This window comes from Anomaloglossus baeobatrachus, chromosome 2 (assembly GCF_048569485.1).
Source record: "Anomaloglossus baeobatrachus isolate aAnoBae1 chromosome 2, aAnoBae1.hap1, whole genome shotgun sequence".
Lineage (NCBI taxonomy): Eukaryota > Metazoa > Chordata > Amphibia > Anura > Aromobatidae > Anomaloglossus > Anomaloglossus baeobatrachus.
In genome coordinates, this window is record NC_134354.1 from 190,219,844 (window position 1) to 190,241,873 (window position 22,030).

At 49.8% G+C, this 22,030-nt stretch overlaps 1 protein-coding gene across 2 annotated transcripts in view; it reads left to right on the plus strand.

The window, feature by feature from the left end:
* SIRT2 (sirtuin 2) overlaps window positions 1-22,030 on the plus strand; it is an 89,378-nt gene that overhangs the window by 27,855 nt on the left and 39,493 nt on the right. For both annotated transcript variants that reach the window (XM_075335557.1, XM_075335556.1), the window contains exons 8-10: window positions 12,208-12,276; window positions 12,359-12,488; window positions 16,843-16,902. In XM_075335557.1, the coding sequence (XP_075191672.1) occupies window positions 12,208-12,276; window positions 12,359-12,488; window positions 16,843-16,902 (259 nt within the window). The remainder of the gene's footprint in view (window positions 1-12,207; window positions 12,277-12,358; window positions 12,489-16,842; window positions 16,903-22,030) is intronic.

Below are 22,030 nucleotides of genomic sequence, written 5' to 3' on the forward strand. Positions count from 1 at the left end.
TCCTCCTGGTATAGGCCCATCTTGCTATATACTGCATCCTGGTATATGCTCCCATCCTGCTATATACGCCATCATCCTGCTCATATACGCCATCATCCTGCTCATATACCCCCATTATTATTATTATTATTATTATTATTTATTTATAGAGCACCATTAATTCCATGGTGCTGTACATGAGAAGGGGGTTACATACAAAATACGTATACAAGTTACAGTAGACAGACTAGTACAGAGGGAAGAGGGCCCTACCCTTGCGGGCTTACATTCTATAGGATTATGGAGAGGAGACAATAGGTGGGGTGTAGGTCAGGCGGCAGCTCTGCACGGTGGTCGGGCGGCAGCTCCGCACGGTGGTCGGGCGGCAGCTCCGCACGGTGGTCGGGCGGCAGCTCCGCACGGTGGTCGGGCGGCAGCTCCGCACGGTGGTCGGGCGGCAGCTCCGCACGGTGGTCGGGCGGCAGCTCCGCACGGTGGTCGGGCGGCAGCTCCGCACGGTGGTCGGGCGGCAGCGAGTTCATTGTAGATTGTAGGCATTTCGGAACAGGTGCGTTTTCAGGTTCCGTTTGAAGTTTGCAAGGGTAGGGGATAGTCTGACGTGTTGAGGCAGCGAGTTCCAGGAGACTGGGGATGCTCGGGAGAAGTCTTGGAGTCGGTTGTGTGAGGAGCGAATGAGAGAGGAGGAGAGGAGGAGATCTTGGGAGGACCGGAGGTGACGTGTTGGAGTGTAGTGGGAGAGTAGTTCGGAGATGTACGGAGGGGAAAGATTATGCACAGCTTTGTAGGTCAGTGTTAGAAGTTTGAATTGGATACGGTGGAAGATTGGAAGCCAGTGGAGGGACATGCAGAGAGGAGAAGCGGGGTGGTATTGAGGAGAGAGGTGGATAAGTCGGGCAGCAGAGTTAAGGATGGACTGGAGAGGGGCAAGCGTGTTGGCAGGGAGGCCACAGAGGAGGATGTTACAGTCATCCTGCTATATACCATCATCCTGTTCATATACTCCCATCATCCTGGTATATGGCCCCATCATCCTGCCCATATACCCCCATCATCCTGCCCATATACCCCCATCATCCTGCCCATATACCCCCATCATCCTGCTCATTTACCCCCATCATCCTGCTATATGCCATCATCCTGTTCATATACTCCCATCATCCTGGTATATGACCCCCATCATCCTGCTCATTTACCCCCATCATCCTGCTATATGCCATCATCCTGTTCATATACTCCCATCATCCTGGTATATGGCCCCCTCATCCTGCTCATATACCCCCATCATCCTACTCATATACCCCCATCATCCTACTCATATACCCCCATCATCCTGCTATATACCATCATCCTGTTCATATACTCCCATCATCCTGGTATATGGCCCCATCATCCTGGTATATACACCCATCATCCTGCCCATATACCCCCATCATCCTGCTCATATACCCCCATCATCCTGCTATATGCCATCATCCTGTTCATATACTCCCATCATCCTGGTATATGGCCCCATCATCCTGCTCATATACCCCCATCATCCTACTCATATACCCCCATCATCCTGCTATATGCCATCATCCTGTTCATATACCCCCATCATCCTGCCCATATACCCCCATCATCCTGCCCATATACCCCCATCATCCTGCTCATGTACCCCCATCATCCTGCTATATGCCATCATCCTGTTCATATACTCCCATCATGCTGGTATATGGCCCCATCATCCTGCTCATATACCCCCATCATCCTGCTCATATACCCCCATCATCCTGCTATATGCCATCATCCTGCTCATATACCCCCATCCTGCGGCACACACAAAAAATAAATAAACATTTACACTCACCTTTCCTTGTTCCACGCAGCGTCACTCCTGATGTCTGTGCCGGCAGTGCTGTGTTGAGCTGGCCACGTTCCCTACAGCATCGCAATGTCCTCCAGTCTGCCGGCGCGGCTGTGAAGCCACAAGTACGCACAGCGATGACGTCATCGCTGTGAGCACCGCTAGTCTCCAGTCCACACAGTGCAGCTGGCAGACTGGAGGACATCGCGAGGCTGCAGGGGAATGGTGAGTACATTGATTCACTGCACCCCGCGCTGATGATGATGTGCAAGGGGCAGTGAATACAGCCGAGCATGATCAGTCCAGGCTGTAGTTGCCAGGGGTGATCACGGCCGGCTGTTAATTATGCGTGCGTCCCCGCCCATCATCCCGCCCACCTATCAGCCCCGGGTTCAGCGCTGAGAGATGGGTGGGAGGATGGGCGTGCATATGGAATGAGCGGGCCCACGTGGTAACGGCAGGCTGCTGCATCCTGCTCGTGCCCCCGATGATCCGCTCCACCGCAGCACGCTCATTCCCCACAGCCCTACATTCAGACCATAAGACGCACCCCCCACTTTCCCCCAACATTTGTGGGAAAAAAAGTGAGTCTTATGGTCTGAAAAATACGGTATATATTAATCAGTTAGTGTTCGTATTGGTAAAATGTAGCTGAGATGAGGCAGATCTGTCCGCAGTCGACATTTTTTTTCCTTCTTGCATATCCAATTCTTTTTTTATTTTGCCCATACAAATTTAATATATTTGTATCTGATAATTACTATGGATAACTAAGCAAAATGTTAAGTTGATAAATGAAATCCTTTTCTTGTGGCAGCCCATGCCATATATATATATATATATATATATATATATATATATATATATATATATATATATATATATATATATATATATATATATATATATATATATATATATATATATATATATATATATAGTAATATAATATAATATAATATAGTTAGGTCCAGAAATATTTGGACCGTGACACAATTTTCGTGAGTTGGGCTCTGCATGCCACCACATTGGATTTGAAATGAAACCTCTACAACAGAATTCAAGTGCAGATTGTAACGTTTAATTTGAAGGTTTGAACAAAAATATCTGATAGAAATTGTAGGAATTGTACACATTTCTTTACAAACACTCCACATTTTAGGAGGTCAAAAGTAATTGGACAAATAAACCAAACCCAAACAAAATATTTTTATTTTCAATATTTTGTTGCGAATCCTTTGGAGGCAATCACTGCCTTAAGTCTGGAACCCATGGACATCACCAAACTCTAGGTTTCCTCCTTCTTAATGCTTTGCCAGGCCTTTACAGCCGCAGCCTTCAGGTCTTGCTTGTTTGTGGGTCTTTCTGTCTTAAGTCTGGATTTGAGCAAGTGAAATGCATGCTCAATTGGGTTAAGATCTGGTGATTGACTTGGCCATTGCAGAATGTTCCAATTTTTTGCACTCATGAACTCCTGGGTAGCTTTGGCTGTATGCTTGGGGTCATTGTCCATCTGTACTATGAAGCGCCGTCCGATCAACTTTGCGGCATTTGGCTGAATCTGGGCTGAAAGTATATCCCGGTACACTTCAGAATTCATCCGGCTACTCTTGTCTGCTGTTATGTCATCAATAAACACAAGTGACCCAGTGCTATTGAAAGCCATGCATGCCCATGCCATCACGTTGCCTCCACCATGTTTTACAGAGGATGTGGTGTGCTTTGGATCATGTGCCGTTCCCTTTCTTCTCCAAACTTTTTTCTTCCCATCATTCTGGTACAGGTTGATCTTGGTCTCATCTGTCCATAGAATTCTTTTCCAGAACTGAGCTGGCTTCATGAGGTGTTTTTCAGCAAATTTAACTCTGGCCTGTCTTTTTTTGGAATTGATGAATGGTTTGCATCTAGATGTGAACCCTTTGTATTTACTTTCATGGAGTCTTCTCTTTACTGTTGACTTAGAGACAGATACACCTACTTCACTGAGAGTGTTCTGGACTTCAGTTGATGTTGTGAACGGGTTCTTCTTCACCAAAGAAAGTATGCGTCGATCATCCACCACTGTTGTCATCCGTGGACGCCCAGGCCTTTTTGAGTTCCCAAGCTCACCAGTCAATTCCTTTTTTTCTCAGAATGTACCCGACTGATGGATTTTTTTCTTTTTTTTCAGCCTCAGGATGTTCTGCTTCACCTCAATTGAGAGTTCCTTAGACCGCATATTGTCTGGTCACAGCAACAGCTTCCAAATGCAAAACCACACACCTGTAATCAACCCCAGACCTTTTAACTACTTCATTGATTACAGGTTAACGAGGGAGACGCCTTCAGAGTTAATTGCAGCCCTTAGAGTCCCTTGTCCAATTACTTTTGGTCCCTTGAAAAAGAGGAGGCTATGCATTACAGAGCTATGATTCCTAAACCCTTTCTCCGATTTGGATGTGAAAACTCTCATATTGCAGCTGGGAGTGTGCACTTTCAGCCCATATTATATATATAATTGTATTTCTGAACATGTTTTTGTAAACAGCTAAAATAACAAAACTTGTGTCACTGTCCAAATATTTCTGGACCTAACTGTATGTATATATGTATGTATGTATGTATATATATATATATAATATATATATATATATATATATAAACAAAAATCATACATGAACTACACAATACGTAAATTCTAGAATACCCGATGCGTAGAATCGGGCCACCTTCTAGTATATATATATTATATATATATATATATATATATATATATATATAATATATATATATACTAGAAGGTGGCCCGATTCTACGCATCGGGTATTCTAGAATTTACGTATTGTGTAGTTCATGTATGATTTTTGTTATATATATATATATATATATGTATATGTTGTTGTGTGTAGTTACCAAGTGTTTGTGTAGGGCGCTGTACATGTTCTGGGTGTTGTCTGGGTGTGGCGGGGGGTGAGAGCGGTGTTGTTTGTGTGTTGCGTTGTTTGTTGAGTGCTGTGTGTCTGTAGCGTTGTGTGTGTGTGTGTTGAGCGGTTTGTGTGTGTGGTGTGTTTTGGGGGGAGGTATGTTTTGTGCAATGTGTGTGTTGTGCGGTATGTGCTGTGAGGTAGCGTGGTCGGCTGCGCAGCAGAAGACACGGGATCCAGGCATTAAGGTTCACAGCACACGGTTTAATGTCCAAAACAAAAGTCCACAACAATATACATGTGCCTCTCCAGCAGAGAGCTCAGGGAGTTCTGTTCACTCCCTCACACCCGGCACACCTGCCCTCGTTCCTGTTTCCTTTTAACCCTTCCTTAAGCCTGTAGTGAAACAGCATTAACCCTGTAGTGGAGTTACTTTCTATCATGGAGGGAGCACAACCGGGGCGAGACATACCGGCCGTCATAGATAACCCCGGTCACAGTCTCACATACCCCCCCCCTCAGTTCAAGCGAGCGGGGTTGAACTCCTGCCATCAAACACGGGCCGCGGGACAAGGCTTCGGCGTTGCCCTGCAACCTACCGGCCCGGTGTTCAACCGTAAACCGGAAGTTCTGCAGAGAAAGGAACCACCGGGTAACCCGGGCATTCCGTTCCTTGGCGGACCTCATCCAGACCAGCGGAGAGTGATCCGTCACCAAGCGAAACTGCCGTCCCAGCAGGTAATAGCGTAGGGACTCCAAGGCCCACTTAATCGCCAGGCACTCCTTCTCCACTACGCTATAATTCCGCTCGGGAGGGGTGAGCTTCCTACTTAAGAAAGTGACGGGGTGTTCCTCCCCCTGAACCACCTGAGACAGCACCGCCCCCAGGCCGACCTCCGAGGCGTCCGTCTGTACTATGAACTCCTTCCGGAAATCAGGGTGTACAAGAACGGGCTGTCCGCACAGGACCCCCTTCAGGGCCCGGAAGGAGTCCTCGGCCTGCGGAGTCCAGCGCACCATGACTGACTTCTTGCCTTTGAGAAGGTCCATCAAGGGGGCTGATAGTCCCGCAGAATCCTTTACAAACCTCCTGTAGTATCCCACGATACCCAGGAAGGCCCTAACCTGCTTCGTGGTCAGGGGTCTAGGCCACTTCTGGATCGCCTCAACCTTGTTAACTTGGGGCTTAATCACTCCTTGGCCTATCACGTAGCCCAAGTAGCGGGCTTCCGTGAGTCCCAACGCACATTTCTTGGGATTGGCTGTCAAGCCGGCTGTTCGAAGCGCGTCCACCACCGCATGTACCTGTTCCAAGTGGGTCTGCCAATCGGAGCTGTAAATAATGATGTCATCAAGGTACGCTGATGCATACGCCTGGTGGGGTTCCAGCACTAAGTCCATCAACCTCTGGAACGTGGCCGGAGCGCCATGTAACCCAAAAGGCAAGACAACATAGTGGAAGAGACCTTCTGGCGTAACAAAAGCGGTTTTCTCCTTGGCGGACTCCGTCAGTGGCACCTGCCAGTACCCCTTGGTCAGGTCGAGCGTGGTAAAATATCGCGCCTGTCCCAGCCTATCAATCAGCTCATCCACTCGGGGCATGGGGTAGAGATCGAAATTGGATATGTCGTTCAATCTCCTAAAGTCATTGCAGAACCTTAAGGAGCCATCGGGTTTTGGTATTAGGACAATCGGACTAGCCCATTCACTCTGGGATTTTTCGATGACCCCCAGGCGTAACATTGTCTTTACTTCCTCCGATATGGCTTGTCGTCGAGCCTCCGGTACCCGGTATGACTTCAGGCGTACCTTCAGGTGGGGCTCGGTGACAATATCATGTCGTATCAGACTGGTCCTACCGGGCAGCTCGGAGAAGACATCGGGGTTCTGCTGAACCAACCGTCTGGCCTCTCGCCTCTGTTGCTTGGTGAGGGCTTCTCCAATCCTTACTTCCGGTTCGTCCTCTCCGGAGGTCGCTGGAGCCGGATGTGAATGACCCGAAGAGGAGGGAGGTAGGGAAAAAACAGCCATCAGGCTTTCCCGTTCCTGCCAAGGTTTTAATAGGTTGACATGGTATATTTGTTCAGGTTTCCGCCTACCGGGCTGCAATACTTTATAGTTAACCACCCCGACTCTTTCCTTTATCTCGTAGGGGCCTTGCCACTGAGCCAGGAATTTACTCTCCGCCGTGGGGATTAATACCAACACCCGATCCCCGGGTTTAAAGGTCCGCACGGTGGCTTGTCTATTGTAGCGGCCGCTTTGTGCGGCCTGAGCCTCCTGTAAATGCTCCTTCACAATTGGCATGACCACGCTTATGCGGTTCTGCATTCCCAAAATGTGTTCAATCACACTTTTATGGGGGGTGGGCTCTTGCTCCCATGTTTCCTTTGCCAGGTCCAACAATCCCCGGGGATGTCGCCCGTATAACAATTCAAAAGGCGAAAACCCCGTGGATGCCTGTGGCACCTCTCGTATGGCAAACATCAAATAGGGAAGCATCATATCCCAGTCTTTCCCGTCTTTTCAAATCACCCTTTTGAGCATGGTTTTCAGGGTTTTATTGAAACGCTCGACTAAACCGTCCGTTTGAGGATGATACACAGACGTACGCAACTGCTTGATCTGGAGTAGCCGGCATAGCTCTTTGGTCACTTTAGACATGAATGGGGTCCCCTGATCCGTAAGGATCTCCTTGGGCAACCCCACCCGGCAGAACACAGCAAACAACTCCCGAGCTCTAAGCTTCGCCGCAATATGTCTGAGAGGTATCGCCTCTGGATACCGGGTGGCATAGTCAACGATCACTAGGATATGTTGGTGCCCTCGAGCAGACTTTACGAGGGGCCCCACCAGATCCATCCCTATCCGTTCAAAAGGGACTTCTATAATGGGTAACGGCACCAACGGACTGCGAAAGTGGGTCAGGGGTGCGGTAAGCTGACACTCCGGGCAGGTTTCGCAGAACCGTTTTACCTCCTCAAAGACCCCGGGCCAATAGAACCTTTGCAATATTCGCTCCTGCGTTTTCTTGACCCCGAGGTGGCCACTCATCAGGTGTTTATGAGCCAAGTCGAGGACCCGCCGGCGATACGGCTGGGGCACCACCAACTGTTCTACCCCCACGCCCCGTATTTCATCTACCCGGTAGAGTAAATCTTGCTTAAGAGCGAAATGGGGGTACCTTACCTGGGCACCGGGCAGCTGTGCCACCCCGTCAACTACTGTCACCCGACTCCGGGCATGTATTAACGTAGGGTCCTGGAGTTGGGATGTCCCAAACGTATCCGGGGACGCCTCCAACTCCGGGATGGGCTCGACCATCTCAACCTCTCCTGCCAATACCTCTAGGGGTGACCTATTGGGTTCACACTCTGTCTCCATCATGGTGACCCCTACGGCAGGCGTCCCGGATTCAGGATTGTAGGGCTCAGGTCCCGGACTGACCAATATCTGAGGGGACTTAGGGGGTCCCCTCCATAAAGTCCAAAAATAGGGCAGATCCCTTCCTAGGATCACGTCATAAGGAAGAGTGTTAAGAAGTCCCACCTCATGTTGCACCTGACCGCAAGGTGCTGTGATGGTGACAATCCCCGTGGGATAGTCTCGGCGGTCCCCATGTATGCAAACCACCCCCACGGTACGTCCTGTGGCCTTTACTTTAGCCCTCAAGGTGGATCGCACAAGGGTCACTAAGCTTCCGGAATCCAACAATCCTGTAACCGGACATCCATTCACCTGTATTTGGCACAAGTGGGGCTCCGTCTCTGGGGAGACCAGGTCAGCAGTACACACCACCTGAGCATACATTGAACCCCGCCAGGTAACCCCACAATCCATGGGCTCCGTGGTGAGTGGACACTGGGCTTCCATATGTCCCACCCGCTGGCACCGCCAACATCTAATGGGGACGGAAACCCCCTTGACGGGTTGTCGTTTAGGGTACAGAACCTTCCGGACCTCAGGAATGGCGGCCGCGGCTTCAGACGGGACGGTAGGGGACTCCTGCACCGTTGTCAGCGGTGGGTCCTTGGCCCTAGGCTTGGAGGGGGCGGACCGACGGGCGGTACGCAAAGTCTGTGTCTCCTGTATCAAGTCCTGCGTAGCCACATGCCGCTCTACCAGGGACACTAATTGGTCCAGGGTACTCGGGTCACCCTGTCCTACCCACCGTTGAACGGTGACGGGTAAAGTGCGCACAAAACGATCCACTACTACCCTTTCCACCATTTGCGCCGGGCTCAGAGTGTCAGGCTGCAACCACTTTTTTACAAGATGCAACAAGTCATAGGCCTGGGAGCGTACGGGTTTGGCGTCCTCATAGAACCACTGATTTATCCGCTGAGCCCGTACATAGGTATTCACCCCCAACCGAGCCAGTATTTCGGCTTTCAGGGTCACATAGTCAATGGCGTCCTCGGTACAGAGGTCCAGGTACGCTTTTTGGGGTTCCCCCGACAATACCTCAGCCCACTGGGGGGTCGGCAGCTTTTCCCGCTCGGCCACCCGCTCAAACACCGCCAGGAACGCTTCCACATCATCCCCCGGGGTCATCTTTTGCAACGCTTGTCTCACCGCTTTCCGGACGCTGCCGTCGTCATCCGGTCCCAGGGTTGTTGCTGCCGGTCTGGCACGGATCGACTTGGCCAGGAGAACCATCTGTTCTTGATGTCTTTGTTCCTGCAATTGCAAGGCTTGCTGCTGACGTGCATTGGTCTGAACTAGCTGTTCTTGGTGCCTTTTGTCCTGCACTTGCAAACATTGCTGCTGACGTTCCAACGCCCGGAGCAGGTGTGCATTGGTCTGTTGCTGCTGTTCATTAGCCTGAGCCAGCTGCTTTAGTATGTCCTCCATTGCGTCACCGGATTTTGGCTGTAGTATAGCCGCTCGAATCCAGGACATGTGCTACCGGGTCACCAGGGAAGGATGCTACACCTCACCGGGCTGGCATGCCCGCATTCTCCACCATATGTGAGGTAGCGTGGTCGGCTGCGCAGCAGAAGACACGGGATCCAGGCATTAAGGTTCACAGCACACGGTTTAATGTCCAAAACAAAAGTCCACAACAATATACATGTGCCTCTCCAGCAGAGAGCTCAGGGAGTTCTGTTCACTCCCTCACACCCGGCACACCTGCCCTCGTTCCTGTTTCCTTTTAACCCTTCCTTAAGCCTGTAGTGAAACAGCATTAACCCTGTAGTGGAGTTACTTTCTATCATGGAGGGAGCACAACCGGGGCAAGACATACCGGCCGTCATAGATAACCCCGGTCACAGTCTCACAGTGCGTATATTTGTGTGTGCAGCGTTGTCTGTGTGTGGGTGTCTGTGTAGGGCAGTTGTTTGTGGTTCCCAGTGTGTGTGTGTGTGTGTGTGTGTGTGTGGTGTGTTGTGCAGTGCGCGCGTGTGTGTGTGTTGGGGGGAGGTGTGCACTCCCCATCGTGCTCCATCCCCTATGCTGCGCACCCCCCATCGTGCTCCATCTCCCATGCTGCGCACTCCCAAACGTGCTCCATCCGCCATACTCCGCACTCCCCAACGTGCTGCATCCCCCATGCTACGCACTCCCAAACGTGCTCCATCCGCCATACTCCGCACTCCCCATTGTGCTCCATCCCCCATGCAGCGCACTCCCCATCGTGCTCCATCCCCTATGCTGCGCACCCCCCATCGTGCTCCATCTCCCATGCTGCGCACTCCCAAACGTGCTCCATCCGCCATGCTGCGCACTCCCAAACGTGGTCCATCCGCCATACTCCTCACTCCCCATCGTGCTGCATCCCCCATGCTGCGCACTCCCAAACGTGCTCCATCCGCCATGCTGCGCACTCCCAAACGTGCTCCATCCGCCATGCTGCGCACTCCCAAACGTGCTCCATCCGCCATGCTGCGCACTCCCAAACGTGCTCCATCCGCCATGCTGCGCACTCCCAAACGTGCTCCATCCGCCATGCTGCGCACTCCCAAACGTGCTCCATCCGCCATGCTGCGCACTCCCAAACGTGCTCCATCCGCCATGCTGCGCCAGCATCAGCCTCTCTGCCCGCAGCATCAGCCTCTCTCCCCGCAGCATCAGCCTCTCTCCCCGCAGCATCAGCCTCTCTCCCCGCAGCATCAGCCTCTCTCCCCGCAGCATCAGCCTCTCTCCCCGCAGCATCAGCCTCTCTCCCCGCAGCATCAGCCTCTCTCCCCGCAGCATCAGCCTCTCTCCCCGCAGCATCAGCCTCTCTCCCCGCAGCATCAGCCTCTCTCCCCGCAGCATCAGCCTCTCTCCCCGCAGCATCAGCCTCTCTCCCCGCAGCATCAGCCTCTCTCCCCGCAGCATCAGCCTCTCTGTCCCCAGCATCAGCCTCTCTGTCCCCAGCATCAGCCTCTCTGTCCCCAGCATCAGCCTCTCTGTCCCCAGCATCAGCCTCTCCATCCCAGCCTTCCCCAGGATCAGCCTCTCTCCTCCCAGCCTCCTCCAGCACGCCATGCTCCTCTGCCGACACTCACACACCCGATCGCATACACTCACACACACCCACACACAATCGATCGCATACACTCACGCACACACACATTGACGATATTGCACATACGCGCTCATACTCACAACATCCGGAGATACCACATGCTTCTGGCCATGTGATCCTCCGACAGGTCCTGGAAGGTCACAACAGCACAGTATCGAGGCCGAGAAGCAAGCGATATCGCCGGATGCTGTGAGTGTGTGGATGCGATGTGATGTATGTGTGAGGTGTGTGTGAGAGTGAGTGTGAGCCGGTGTACACTGTTAACTATGATACACGTCGGGTAACCAAGGGACCTTAGTTACCCGATGTGTATAATGGTTAACAGCGTTCACGGGCTCCGTGAAGATCCCAGCATCGCAAGGTTATGTCTGGCGCTGCTGGGATCGTGACGGAGCCGGTGTAGAAGCAAGCGATATCCCAGGATGTTGTGAGTGTGTGGATGTGATGTGTGAGGTGTGTGTGAGAGTGAGTGTGATCTGATGTGTGTGTGTGTGTACTCACCTGGGAGTCGGAGCTACGTGTCAGTTGGGCAAGAGCGAGCGTGGATTGCGTGAGGGGGACGGGGCCTGCAGAGAGCCGGGGCGAGAGGCCAATCCGTGGGGGGGGCGGGGCCATGGCGAGCCCAGCGGCCAATCAGCTTTGTGTCACCATAAGGACACAATTTTGAAGCATGACAGACAGACAGAATAAGGCAAATATATATATATATATATATATATATATATATATATATATATATATATATATATATATATATATATATGTGTATATATATAACTTTACGGACACTCTGGATGCCCTGGGTTTTCTCTACCCATAGAGTCCATGATATGTATCATCTCTTCTGCACATCGATGTCTCATTATCTTATCCTCGCCCCATTAGTAAAAGTACCTCTTCATTTACCTTACGGCTTTCACTAACATGTTTTTCTTCTCTTTCAGCCAACTATTTGCCATTATTTCATGCGACTAATGAAAGAAAAGGGTATGCTTCTCCGCTGTTACACTCAGGTATTCTCACTGCCGCTACCACGCTCCGGTCAGTATAGACGTGTGACTTCAAGGACCCAATAATTGTTTCCTCTCTGCACAGAACATCGATACTTTGGAGAGAGTGGCCGGCCTGTCTTCTGATGACTTAATCGAGGCTCATGGAACGTTCCACACCTCCCATTGTATTGGGACATTATGTAGAGCAGAGTATCCACTTTCCTGGATGAAAGGTATTCTATCAATTACTCAATGTATTTCCTATGTTCTCCATAAACCACAATAAGTCCTCAGACATGTTTCATGGTATGGATCTTAAAATGTGACAATACATAAAGTATTTCACCCCTGAGGAAGCTTGCTAAGTGTGGGCGATGCGCGTGGGGTCCTTTTACAGGTACTCCCCACTTCTACCGGAGTTGCCCTTCGGGACCTTGTTTCTGTACAGAAATATGCCTTGGTTGGTATAACTTTTTCTCCCATTACTTACTCTTTCTTTCACATACTTACCGTATTTTCAGATTATAAGACGCAATTTTCCCCCAAAAAATTTGTGAGGAAAATGAGGGGTGTGTCTTAAAATCCGAATATAGCTTACCAGGGGGCTGTCTGTGCGGCAGCCGGGTGCCTGTGGCTGCAGCAAGAATACCTATCGGTGCCAGCTGCCTCTCTGTGCGGGCGGGCGGGGGCGGCCTGCTGGCTGCCACTCTGTGCATGCAGGTGGGTGGCTGTGTGGCAGGTGTCCCAGTGTGTCCGCGGTCCCAGTTTCAAATGATGGCGCCAGGAGTCAGCGCGTGTACAGATGGAGTTCTTGGATGAGAACTCCATCTGTGCACGCGCCGCTGCGGGAGTCAGCGCGTGCGCAGATGGAGCCCTTGGATGAGCGCTTCATCTGCGCATGTGCCACTCCAGACGCCATCATTTGAACCGTGACTGCGGACACACTGGGACACTCGCTGCACCAGCCTGCTCCACCACTCACCCGCCGCCGCCACTGACCGCCGTTGCGCCTGCCGCCACTGACTACCGCCGCCACTGACTACCGCCGCCACAGACCCGCTGCAGCTGACGCCACTAACCCGCCGCGGTGCCTCCTGTGACCCCGCTTCACCACCACTGTTGCCCCCCTCTGGTAAGACAACACCGGATTACAAGACGGACCCCATCTTTATTTATTTTTTTTTTTACCTTTTTTTCTCTCTAAATTTGGGGTGCGTCTTGTAATCCAGTGTGTCTTATAAAACGAAAAATACGGTACTTTATTTGATATCTTGCCTATGTTTCCCTACAGAAGTATTTCTAGTTTGGCTCTCATTATATCCCTTATTGTAGCCATTATTGTAGCTCTGTGTATGTGGGTTCCTGTATGATATCTAAATTCGTTACTGGTGAACATATTTTATACTTTTATGTATTCAATACCTGTATTTATACTTATTAACATTTATATAACCTGACCTGATATATGCTCCAATTGTTTCTTGCTTGTTTGTATATGGCTACTATGGTGAATGTGGTGAGCGGATCCCTCTATTATGGTAGTGCCCACTCCTCCTTTTTCTCTATTATATTTTCCATAAAGCACAGTCCTCGGTCATGTTTCATGTCATGGGTAGGGATGGGCGGACTCGCAGATATCGGGGATCGACGGATCCAACCAGGTTTACATAAAAACAACAGAAAACACTGGTCGGACCTGGAATTGATCCCGGATATCTGGCTGGACACAGATCCCCACATAACTCTATGGAGACCAGAATCCTGCGCTTTAAAATGGTTGTAGAAGGGATAGGGGGATTGGAGCAAGCACATTATACTTACCAAGGTTCCCACATGGCTGTAACACTACTTTGAGGGCCGCTCATTATCCCTCATGCAAATGCACTACTACTTCCCCCACATCTCTCATAGGTTGCAGTCAGATGCGCCCCCACCCTGTGTGACTATATAAAGAACGGAGGGCACTGACCACCCAAGGGAATCATATTAGGCACACTGACAAAGGCTTTGATAATGGGAAGAAGAAAAGAATATGCCAAACAAAGGAATCAATCACCCAAGAGAATGATTGATTATGAATATACAAAGTTTATTAAATAAAGTTGGACAAACAATTAAAGTCACATGATTAAAAACACTTAAAAGACAGAATTGGCTAAAAACGCACATTATCCCTGAAATCAAGGCTTATAAAGCTGTAAAATACACCTCCCCAAAAGTCACACTACGTGACAGTGTGTCTGACTGCTTTCAGTCAGATGAAGTAGATGGAAGAAATGGTTAATTGCCAGAAGAAGATTACTGAGGATCAATGGAGATTAAAACATCTTATTTTATTGTTCTATGCGTTTTGGAGCTGTATGACTCCTTTTTCAAGATAAAAATGAATAATGTGCATCTTCATGGGTTCTGTAGCAGCCATCCTTAATATGTGGTTTTAGTGGTTGTGTCTTTAACACAACCATAACAGGTTAGTGCACCTATTAAATTCCTTTTGGCACCCCAGGACAAGACACCATTTGCGCCCCCCTTCTTTGTCTTTTCAGTTTTTATAACATGCTTTCAGTTGGAGATGCTGCGTGTGCATCTCTATTGGTGTAAAATAAATAAAATTAGCATAGGGTTTCCACATATTATAATACTCAGCACAAATAAAGCATACGGCTACAGCCTGCAGCCACCAGCCGTGTGATTATGTTGGCTGTGTATCAAAATAAGAGGGATCGCATGTGGCTTTTTTTTTAATTATTTAAATACATAATTTAAAAAAACGGTGTAGAGTCCCTCCCAATTTTGATACCCGGTTATGATGAAGCCAACAGCTGGGGGCTGGTATTCTCAGGCTGTGGAGATCCATGCTTGTTGCCATACCCAGCCTAAAAATAGCAACCTGCAGCTGCCCAGGATTGTTGCATGCACATGCATTAGATGCATCAATCCTGGAACTTTACCCAGCTCATCCCGATTGCCCTGGTGCGTTGGCAATCGAGGTAATGAGGTTCACAACAGCACACAGCTGCCACTAAGCCCTAGATTAGTATTAGGAGGTGTCTGTGAGAACCCCCAATTACTAATCGGTAAGTGAAAAGAAATAAAGGATTTTTTTGGTGTTTTTGTTTATTTCTAATAAAATACAAAAAAACCCTCTTTCACTCCTTTATTAACCCCAAAAACACTCAGGTCCGACGTAATCCACATGAGGTCCCACGATGATTCCAGCTCTGCTATATCTGAAGTGACAGCGCGCAAGCACAGAACGTGACTGCCTGCAGTGGGCTTCAGGCAAAGAATGACTTTGCCGCAGCGATGAGCTGTGAAGTCACTCAGGTTATTTGTGGTTACAGGTGGAGGACCGTGGGAACCTCCATCTGTGACTGCAGATAACCTGAGTGAAGTCACAGCTCATCATGCTGCTCACAGTGGGTGGTCATATCCTATGCCCACACGCTGTCACTTCAGATGTTGCAGAGCTGGCATTGTCATGGGACCTCGTGTGGATTACATCAGACCTGGGTGTGTTGGGGGTTAATAAAGTGGTAAAAGATGATTTGTTTTATTTTATTTCAAATAAAGGATTTTTTTCAGTGTTATTAATTTATTTTCACTTACAGATTAGTTTATGAGGAGGTGTCATTGATTCCTCCCATTACTAATCTAGAGATTATTGGCAGCTGTGAGCTGTTAACAAGCTATTACTCTGACTGCCAACGCACCAGGGCAATCGGGATGAGCCAGGTAAATGGATGCGACAATCCTGGGCGGCTGCAGGCTGCTGCCTTAGGCTTGGGGTGTGTTAGGCAATAAGCATGGGTCTTCCCAGCCTGAGAATACCACCCCCAGCTGTGGGATTTATCATGGCTGGGAATAAAAAATAGGGAAGGGAGGATGGCCGTGCGCTGTTTTTTAACATTAGTTATTTAAATAAGTTAAAAAAGCCACATGCGGTTCCTCTTATTTTTAATCACAGCCAAGCTAAGCGCATGGCTGTAGCCGTATGCTTTATCTGTGCTGGGTATCTTAATATGGGGGGACCCTACGCCAATTTTTTTTAATTTATTTTTACACCATAGGTGCAGGCACACACAGCGCCTCTGAATGATGCCAAATGAGACCTATTCTTCTGTTATACAAAATTTTCAGCATTATCCGCCCAGGTGGGCACAAACACGTGGTTGACTTTGATGCCCGCTTCAAGTAGGTGCATTCTGCTGACAATGAGAGCACTATGTGAGTAGGGCAAAGTGCCTTAAGAACAAAGTCTTATAGGTGTATGTTTCGTGATAAATTTGGCACGTTACGCCAAAGAATTATGGATTAGGTCTGGTGTATGTGATGCCCATGTTGCCCTATCATTTTGATGGAACTTTCTGCCTCCAACCAAAAGTTATCAAGTTGCTGTAACTCAATAGCTCACAGTTATGTATTTTCATGTTTCTTTCTTTACAATAGCTGATAACACTAATTTAAAGAGTTTTATGTAAGAGTTGGGGGTTTTCTTTGGCCGCCTGCAAACAATTTTTTTTTTTGTACAATAGTTACATACGGTATATACACTCTATTTAACTTAATTTCGATGTTTCTTTTCAGAAAAAATCTTCTCTGATCTGATCCCAAAATGTGATAAGTGCAATAGCTTGGTTAAACCAGGTAAGACTTTTTTCAGGTTCTCAATTGTTAAGGGCGTTATTTACCTTTTTCAAGGGGTTGTCTGTAGCATCGGTCATCAATGTGAGAACGGTGGGGTACCGCTTCGTCTATCCCATTCACTTAAATAGGATTTAATAATAATTTTATTTCTTCAGCGCTCTATTGGGAGACCCAGACAATTGACAATTGGGTGTATAGCTACTGCCTCCGGAGGTCACACAAAGTATTACACTAAAAAGTGTAAGGCCCCTCCCCTTCTGGCTATACACCCCCCGTGGGATCACGGGCTTACTCAGTTTTAGCTTTGTGTGCGAAGGAGGTCATACATCCACGCATAGCTCCACATTGTATAGTCTGCAGTAGCTGCTGACTATCTCGGATGGAAGAAAAGAGGACACATATAGTGTCCCCAGCATGCTCCCTTCTCACCAGATGGTGTTGCAAGGTTGAGGTACCTATTGCTGGTACAGAGGCCGGAGCCCCACATGCTGTTTTCCTTCCACATCCCCTTGGAGGGCCCTGTGGAAGTGGGATCTGTCGGCCTCCAAGCCCTGAGGCCGGGCTCCATCCACAGACCCAGAAGAACCTGATGGATGTGGAGCACGAGTACTATCAGGGACAAGGCCCTGCATCGGTCAGGTACTCGGTGTCTCCGGCAAGCACAGCACGCTCCGGGCTTGCTGGGCGTTATAGTGCGCCGGGGACATTAGTGATGGGCTTATGTTGCTGCAGCCATGGCTGAGCGACGGGTCATGTTTAGGAACTTGCGCCGACCGCTCATACGGCGGCGGCGCTGATGTGACTTGTAGTGCGCCGGGGACTTGGCGCCGACCGCGCTTTTACGGCGGGGGCGCCTGTAACTTTAGTCCCCGGCTTCTGAGGCCTGGCACCGCTTCGTTCCCGCCCCCAGCCCTGCCAGTCAGAGGAGGGGCGGGACGCTGTACAGATCTCAGCGCAGGGAGCTGGAGTCTGCTTTGCATTCTCCAGCCCCCTCTCACTGAACACAGTGAGATGCCGGGTTCCCGCTCTTGGCTGGGGCTCGCCCACGGCCCGCCCCTCTGCACAGGACGTGGAAGAGAAGCCGGCAGCCATTATGGTTTCCACTCTGGGAGAACGGAACCAGGCACAGGTTTTTGAGCGACCTCATACTCGCGCTGGGCGGGCGATAGGCAGTACTGGTCCCACTAATACTGAAGTGGGCTTTTGAACTGTGTGCGGATATGCGATGCAGCACTGTACTGTCGCTATTCTGGGCATACTCTCCTAGATGGCTAGACAAGTGTTCAATGATTAGTCTGCAGTGTTTGTTGGCAGATTTGGCAACAGCAAAGTGCCAAGGCACAAGCTTTCATTGCCGCTTCGTTTGCAGGTGCTGCAATTGGGTTTATTGTCATGCTATACATGCACTATTTGTCGTTTTTCTTGGCTAATGCACCTAGTTAAACAGACAATAGCAGCAGTAAGGCAAGGCTGCCAAGGCACGGGCTCTCAATGCTGCTTGATTTGCTTGTACTGCAGTGTTTTTCTGTCATGCTTGTCTGCTATACATTTCCTGTATGTCGCTATCCTTGCCTCATGCTCCTAGTTAACTAGACAACAGCAGCAGTAGTGCAGTGGTGCCAAGGCACCAGCTTGCAAGGCTGCTGCATTTGCATGTGCTGGCAGTGTTTACTGTCATGTTTGTATGCGATACATTCACTGTATGTCGCTATCCTTGTCTCATACTCCTAGATATATAGACAATAGCAGCAGAAGGCCTAATGTGCTAAGCCACAAGTTTCAATGCTGCGTGTACTACATGTGCTGAAGTGTTTACTTGTACTTCAGGCTTGTATGCTATACATTCACTGTATGTCGCTATCCTTGTCTCATACTCCTAGATATATAGACAATAGCAGCAGAAGAGCTAATGTGCCAAGCCACAAGTTTTCAATGCTGCGGGTACTACAGGTGCTGAAGTGTTTACTTGTACTTCGTGCTTGAATGCTATACATTCACTGTATGTCGCTATCCTTGTCTCAAGCTCCTGGATAAATAGACAACAGCAGCAGAAGAGCTAATGTGCCAAGCCACAAGTTTTCAATGCTGCGTGTACTACATGAGCTGAAGTGTTTATTTGTACTTCATGCTTGTATGATTATTTACTGTACGGTCGCTATCCTAGGCTATGCACTTAGATAGCTAGACAACAACAGCAGAAAAAGAAAAGGCCAATGAGGACTTTATATGTTGCTTGTACTGCATGTAATACGAGTCTAGGACCCCAGTGCGGGCAATTGCTTGACCGGGGTTTTCGGCTATATGTGGTTAAAAGAACCACCTGTGCTTCCTGTCCAGAGACAGGGACGAAATTGCAGTTTCTTTCCGCTGTTATATTGGCTGTGACTATGGCTGACATCTTACAGTCTGGCAGCCCACGCAGACCTTGGGCAATATAGTTGCAATGCCCCTGGCCACCATGATTTGAGGAGCAGCTCAAGGCTCCAGGGTGGTTTTCACGCGTCCCAGGGGGCAGGCTCCGACACGGACGTCAGTTCAAGAGGGCCTAAGCAGGCTCGCTGGGAATAGCCCTCGACTCCATCAGTGAAAGAGTCAGCTTCACAGCAGGGGAGATCTCTTTTCTAATATCGCAAGCAATTGCGTACTCGTCTGGCCCTCTGATCCTAGAGATGCAGTCCAGAAACGCAACGCTTTTCACGATAAGCGTTCTCCGACCGTATTAATGAGACACTCTCCTCCCTGATTGGACAAGCGCTAGCCCAGGTCCAAATGTGGATCTCCCGATCTCCAGGCTTGCAGCTGGATCTATAGTTGTAGTGGTGGATGGGGCTTCACGTCAAAATGCCATTGACAGATAGATAGGTTCTGGCCGCAATCTGTCTATGAAGCTATCGGCAGGTCGGTTGCTCCGGCAGTCGCAGCCGTGAAGGCACTCCAAGCTATTTCAGATAGTGTTGCGCAGAGGGACGCTGTCACCGGTACATCTCGGTCTCAGCAGCGTCTGTAATCTCGCAATCGCCGCATGGCGAACCATGCTGTTAAGGCTGTCCGAGACTCTACGAGCCGGACGGCGGTGGCATCGGCCATCTCCGTATTTTTTACGCAGAGCCTAGTGGTTAACAGATTGGATCAGATGCTTCTTCCAACAAAGTGCTTAACCAGGTTGCCTTTATCTAGTGATAGTCTGTTGGTAAGGGTTGAATGAATTCATTCAACTGTCCAAAACGACTCAAAAGGCCCAGAAGGGCATAGATTCCTAGCAGGCTCAAGTACGCCCGGGGAAGGCAGCCGGAGGAATCGCTACCAAAGCGTTTTTTTCTCATAATTTTCAGCCTTCTCACTCCGCAACCGCGGGGAGCAGACTCCCCCGCTTTAGCGACATTTACCTACCACAGGTCAAAGGCCGGTGAGAGAGAGTCAGTTTGTCTCAAACTACCTCTCCGACCGAGCCGAGGCTCTTCTGCAGGCAGGACGAGTGGTAATCCCTGTTCCTCTTCAGGAACCAGTTACGCCTTTTGCTTCGACCTGGTCGTGGTGCCAAGATAGGACGGCTCCTTCCGTCCCGTTCTGGAATTTAAACTGCTTAACAAGCACGTGACAACCAGGCGGTTCCGGAGGGAATCACTCCGCTCCGTCATTGCCTCACTGTCTCAAAGAGTTTTTCCTAACATCCATAGACATTAGGATGCTTATCTCCACGTGCCGATTGCTCCAAGGCACCGGCGTTGGCTACGGGCATATTTCGTTTTGTAGCCCTACCCTTCGGCTGGCGACAGCCCCACGGGTTTTTCACCAAGTTCATGGCAGCAGTGGGAGCAGTCCCGCGCTCTTACGGTCACTCTGTGATCCCTTTCTTGGACAATCTACTTGTCAAGGCACTCTCTTTTAGAAGCATGCCAACACAACCTGAACATGGCGCTGGACCCTTCCCAGAGTTTCGGGGAGGTCTTTGACTTCTTCTAAGTTGAACCCAATCGCTGGCATATCTTGGCATAGAGTTTTCACACTCTCTCAGTGATAGTGAATTCCGCTGGACAAACAGCGTTCACTACAGACGAGGGTGCAGTCTCTCCTTCAAGGAGGCGCCTCATCCAGAGGCGAGCCTTTTCACGCAGTTTCATCTGCGTCCGCATCATTAGAAGATTCTTCGCTAAGGGGAAGGAAGTCGATGTTCCTACACAGTAACGTCCCCCTTTCACAGACGGTCAAAGACCGTCTTCAGAGGAGTCCACTCTTCAACTCAGTGGTCTAGAGCTCTGGGCAGTGTATCTTGCACTGCAAGCTTTCCTGCAGTGGCTGGAATGCAATCAGAACCGAATTCAGTCGGACTATCCACAGCGGTGGCGTACACATTCCGGACGTACAACACTAGGAAGCAAGTCTTCCTCAGTCGCGAGGACGTGGACGCAGGGGAATGGGACCTGCTCCCGTTTGGCTTCAAGAAATCGGTAGCCGCGGGATGAGGACGGACGTCGACATCATGGCGTCTCGGCAACTACAAGGTCTCGATTTTCATGGCGGGAGCTCTGGCGACAGGCGCCTTGGCTCAAGATTGGTCGCAGTTCCAGCTTCCGATTGCTGCCGCACTATTCTCGTCGCCCCAGACTGGCCGAGGAGGTTGTGGTACCGAGATCTGTGGCATCTCACCGTCAGTCGACTGTGAGCATTACGTCAGGGTCACAATGAGACGGGCTCGCCAGCCGCGGTTTGCCAAGATATTCCACAACTCGTGGAAGATATTCTTATCTTGGTGTTTTGCTCAGGGAGTGTATCCCTGGCCATCGGCTTTGCCTACTTTGCCTGCCCTCCTGCACTCTGGTCGGGAAAACGGTTGGTCGCTCGGCTCCCTTTAAGGGCAAGTCTCGGCACTATCCGTGTTGTTTCAGAAGCGTCTAGCACGTCTTCCTAAGGTGCGCACGTGGCTACAGGGAGTGTCATATTGTGCCCCCGTACGAGCGGCCGTTAGATCCATGGGATCTGAACGAGGTACTCGTTGCTCTCCAGAAGCCGCCTTTCGAGCCTCTGATGGGAGTTTCCCCTTTCTCGCCTGTCACAGAAAGTGGCTTTTCTAGGGCGATCACGTTTCTTCGGCGAGTGTATGAGCTGGCAGCTCTGTCATATCAGGCTC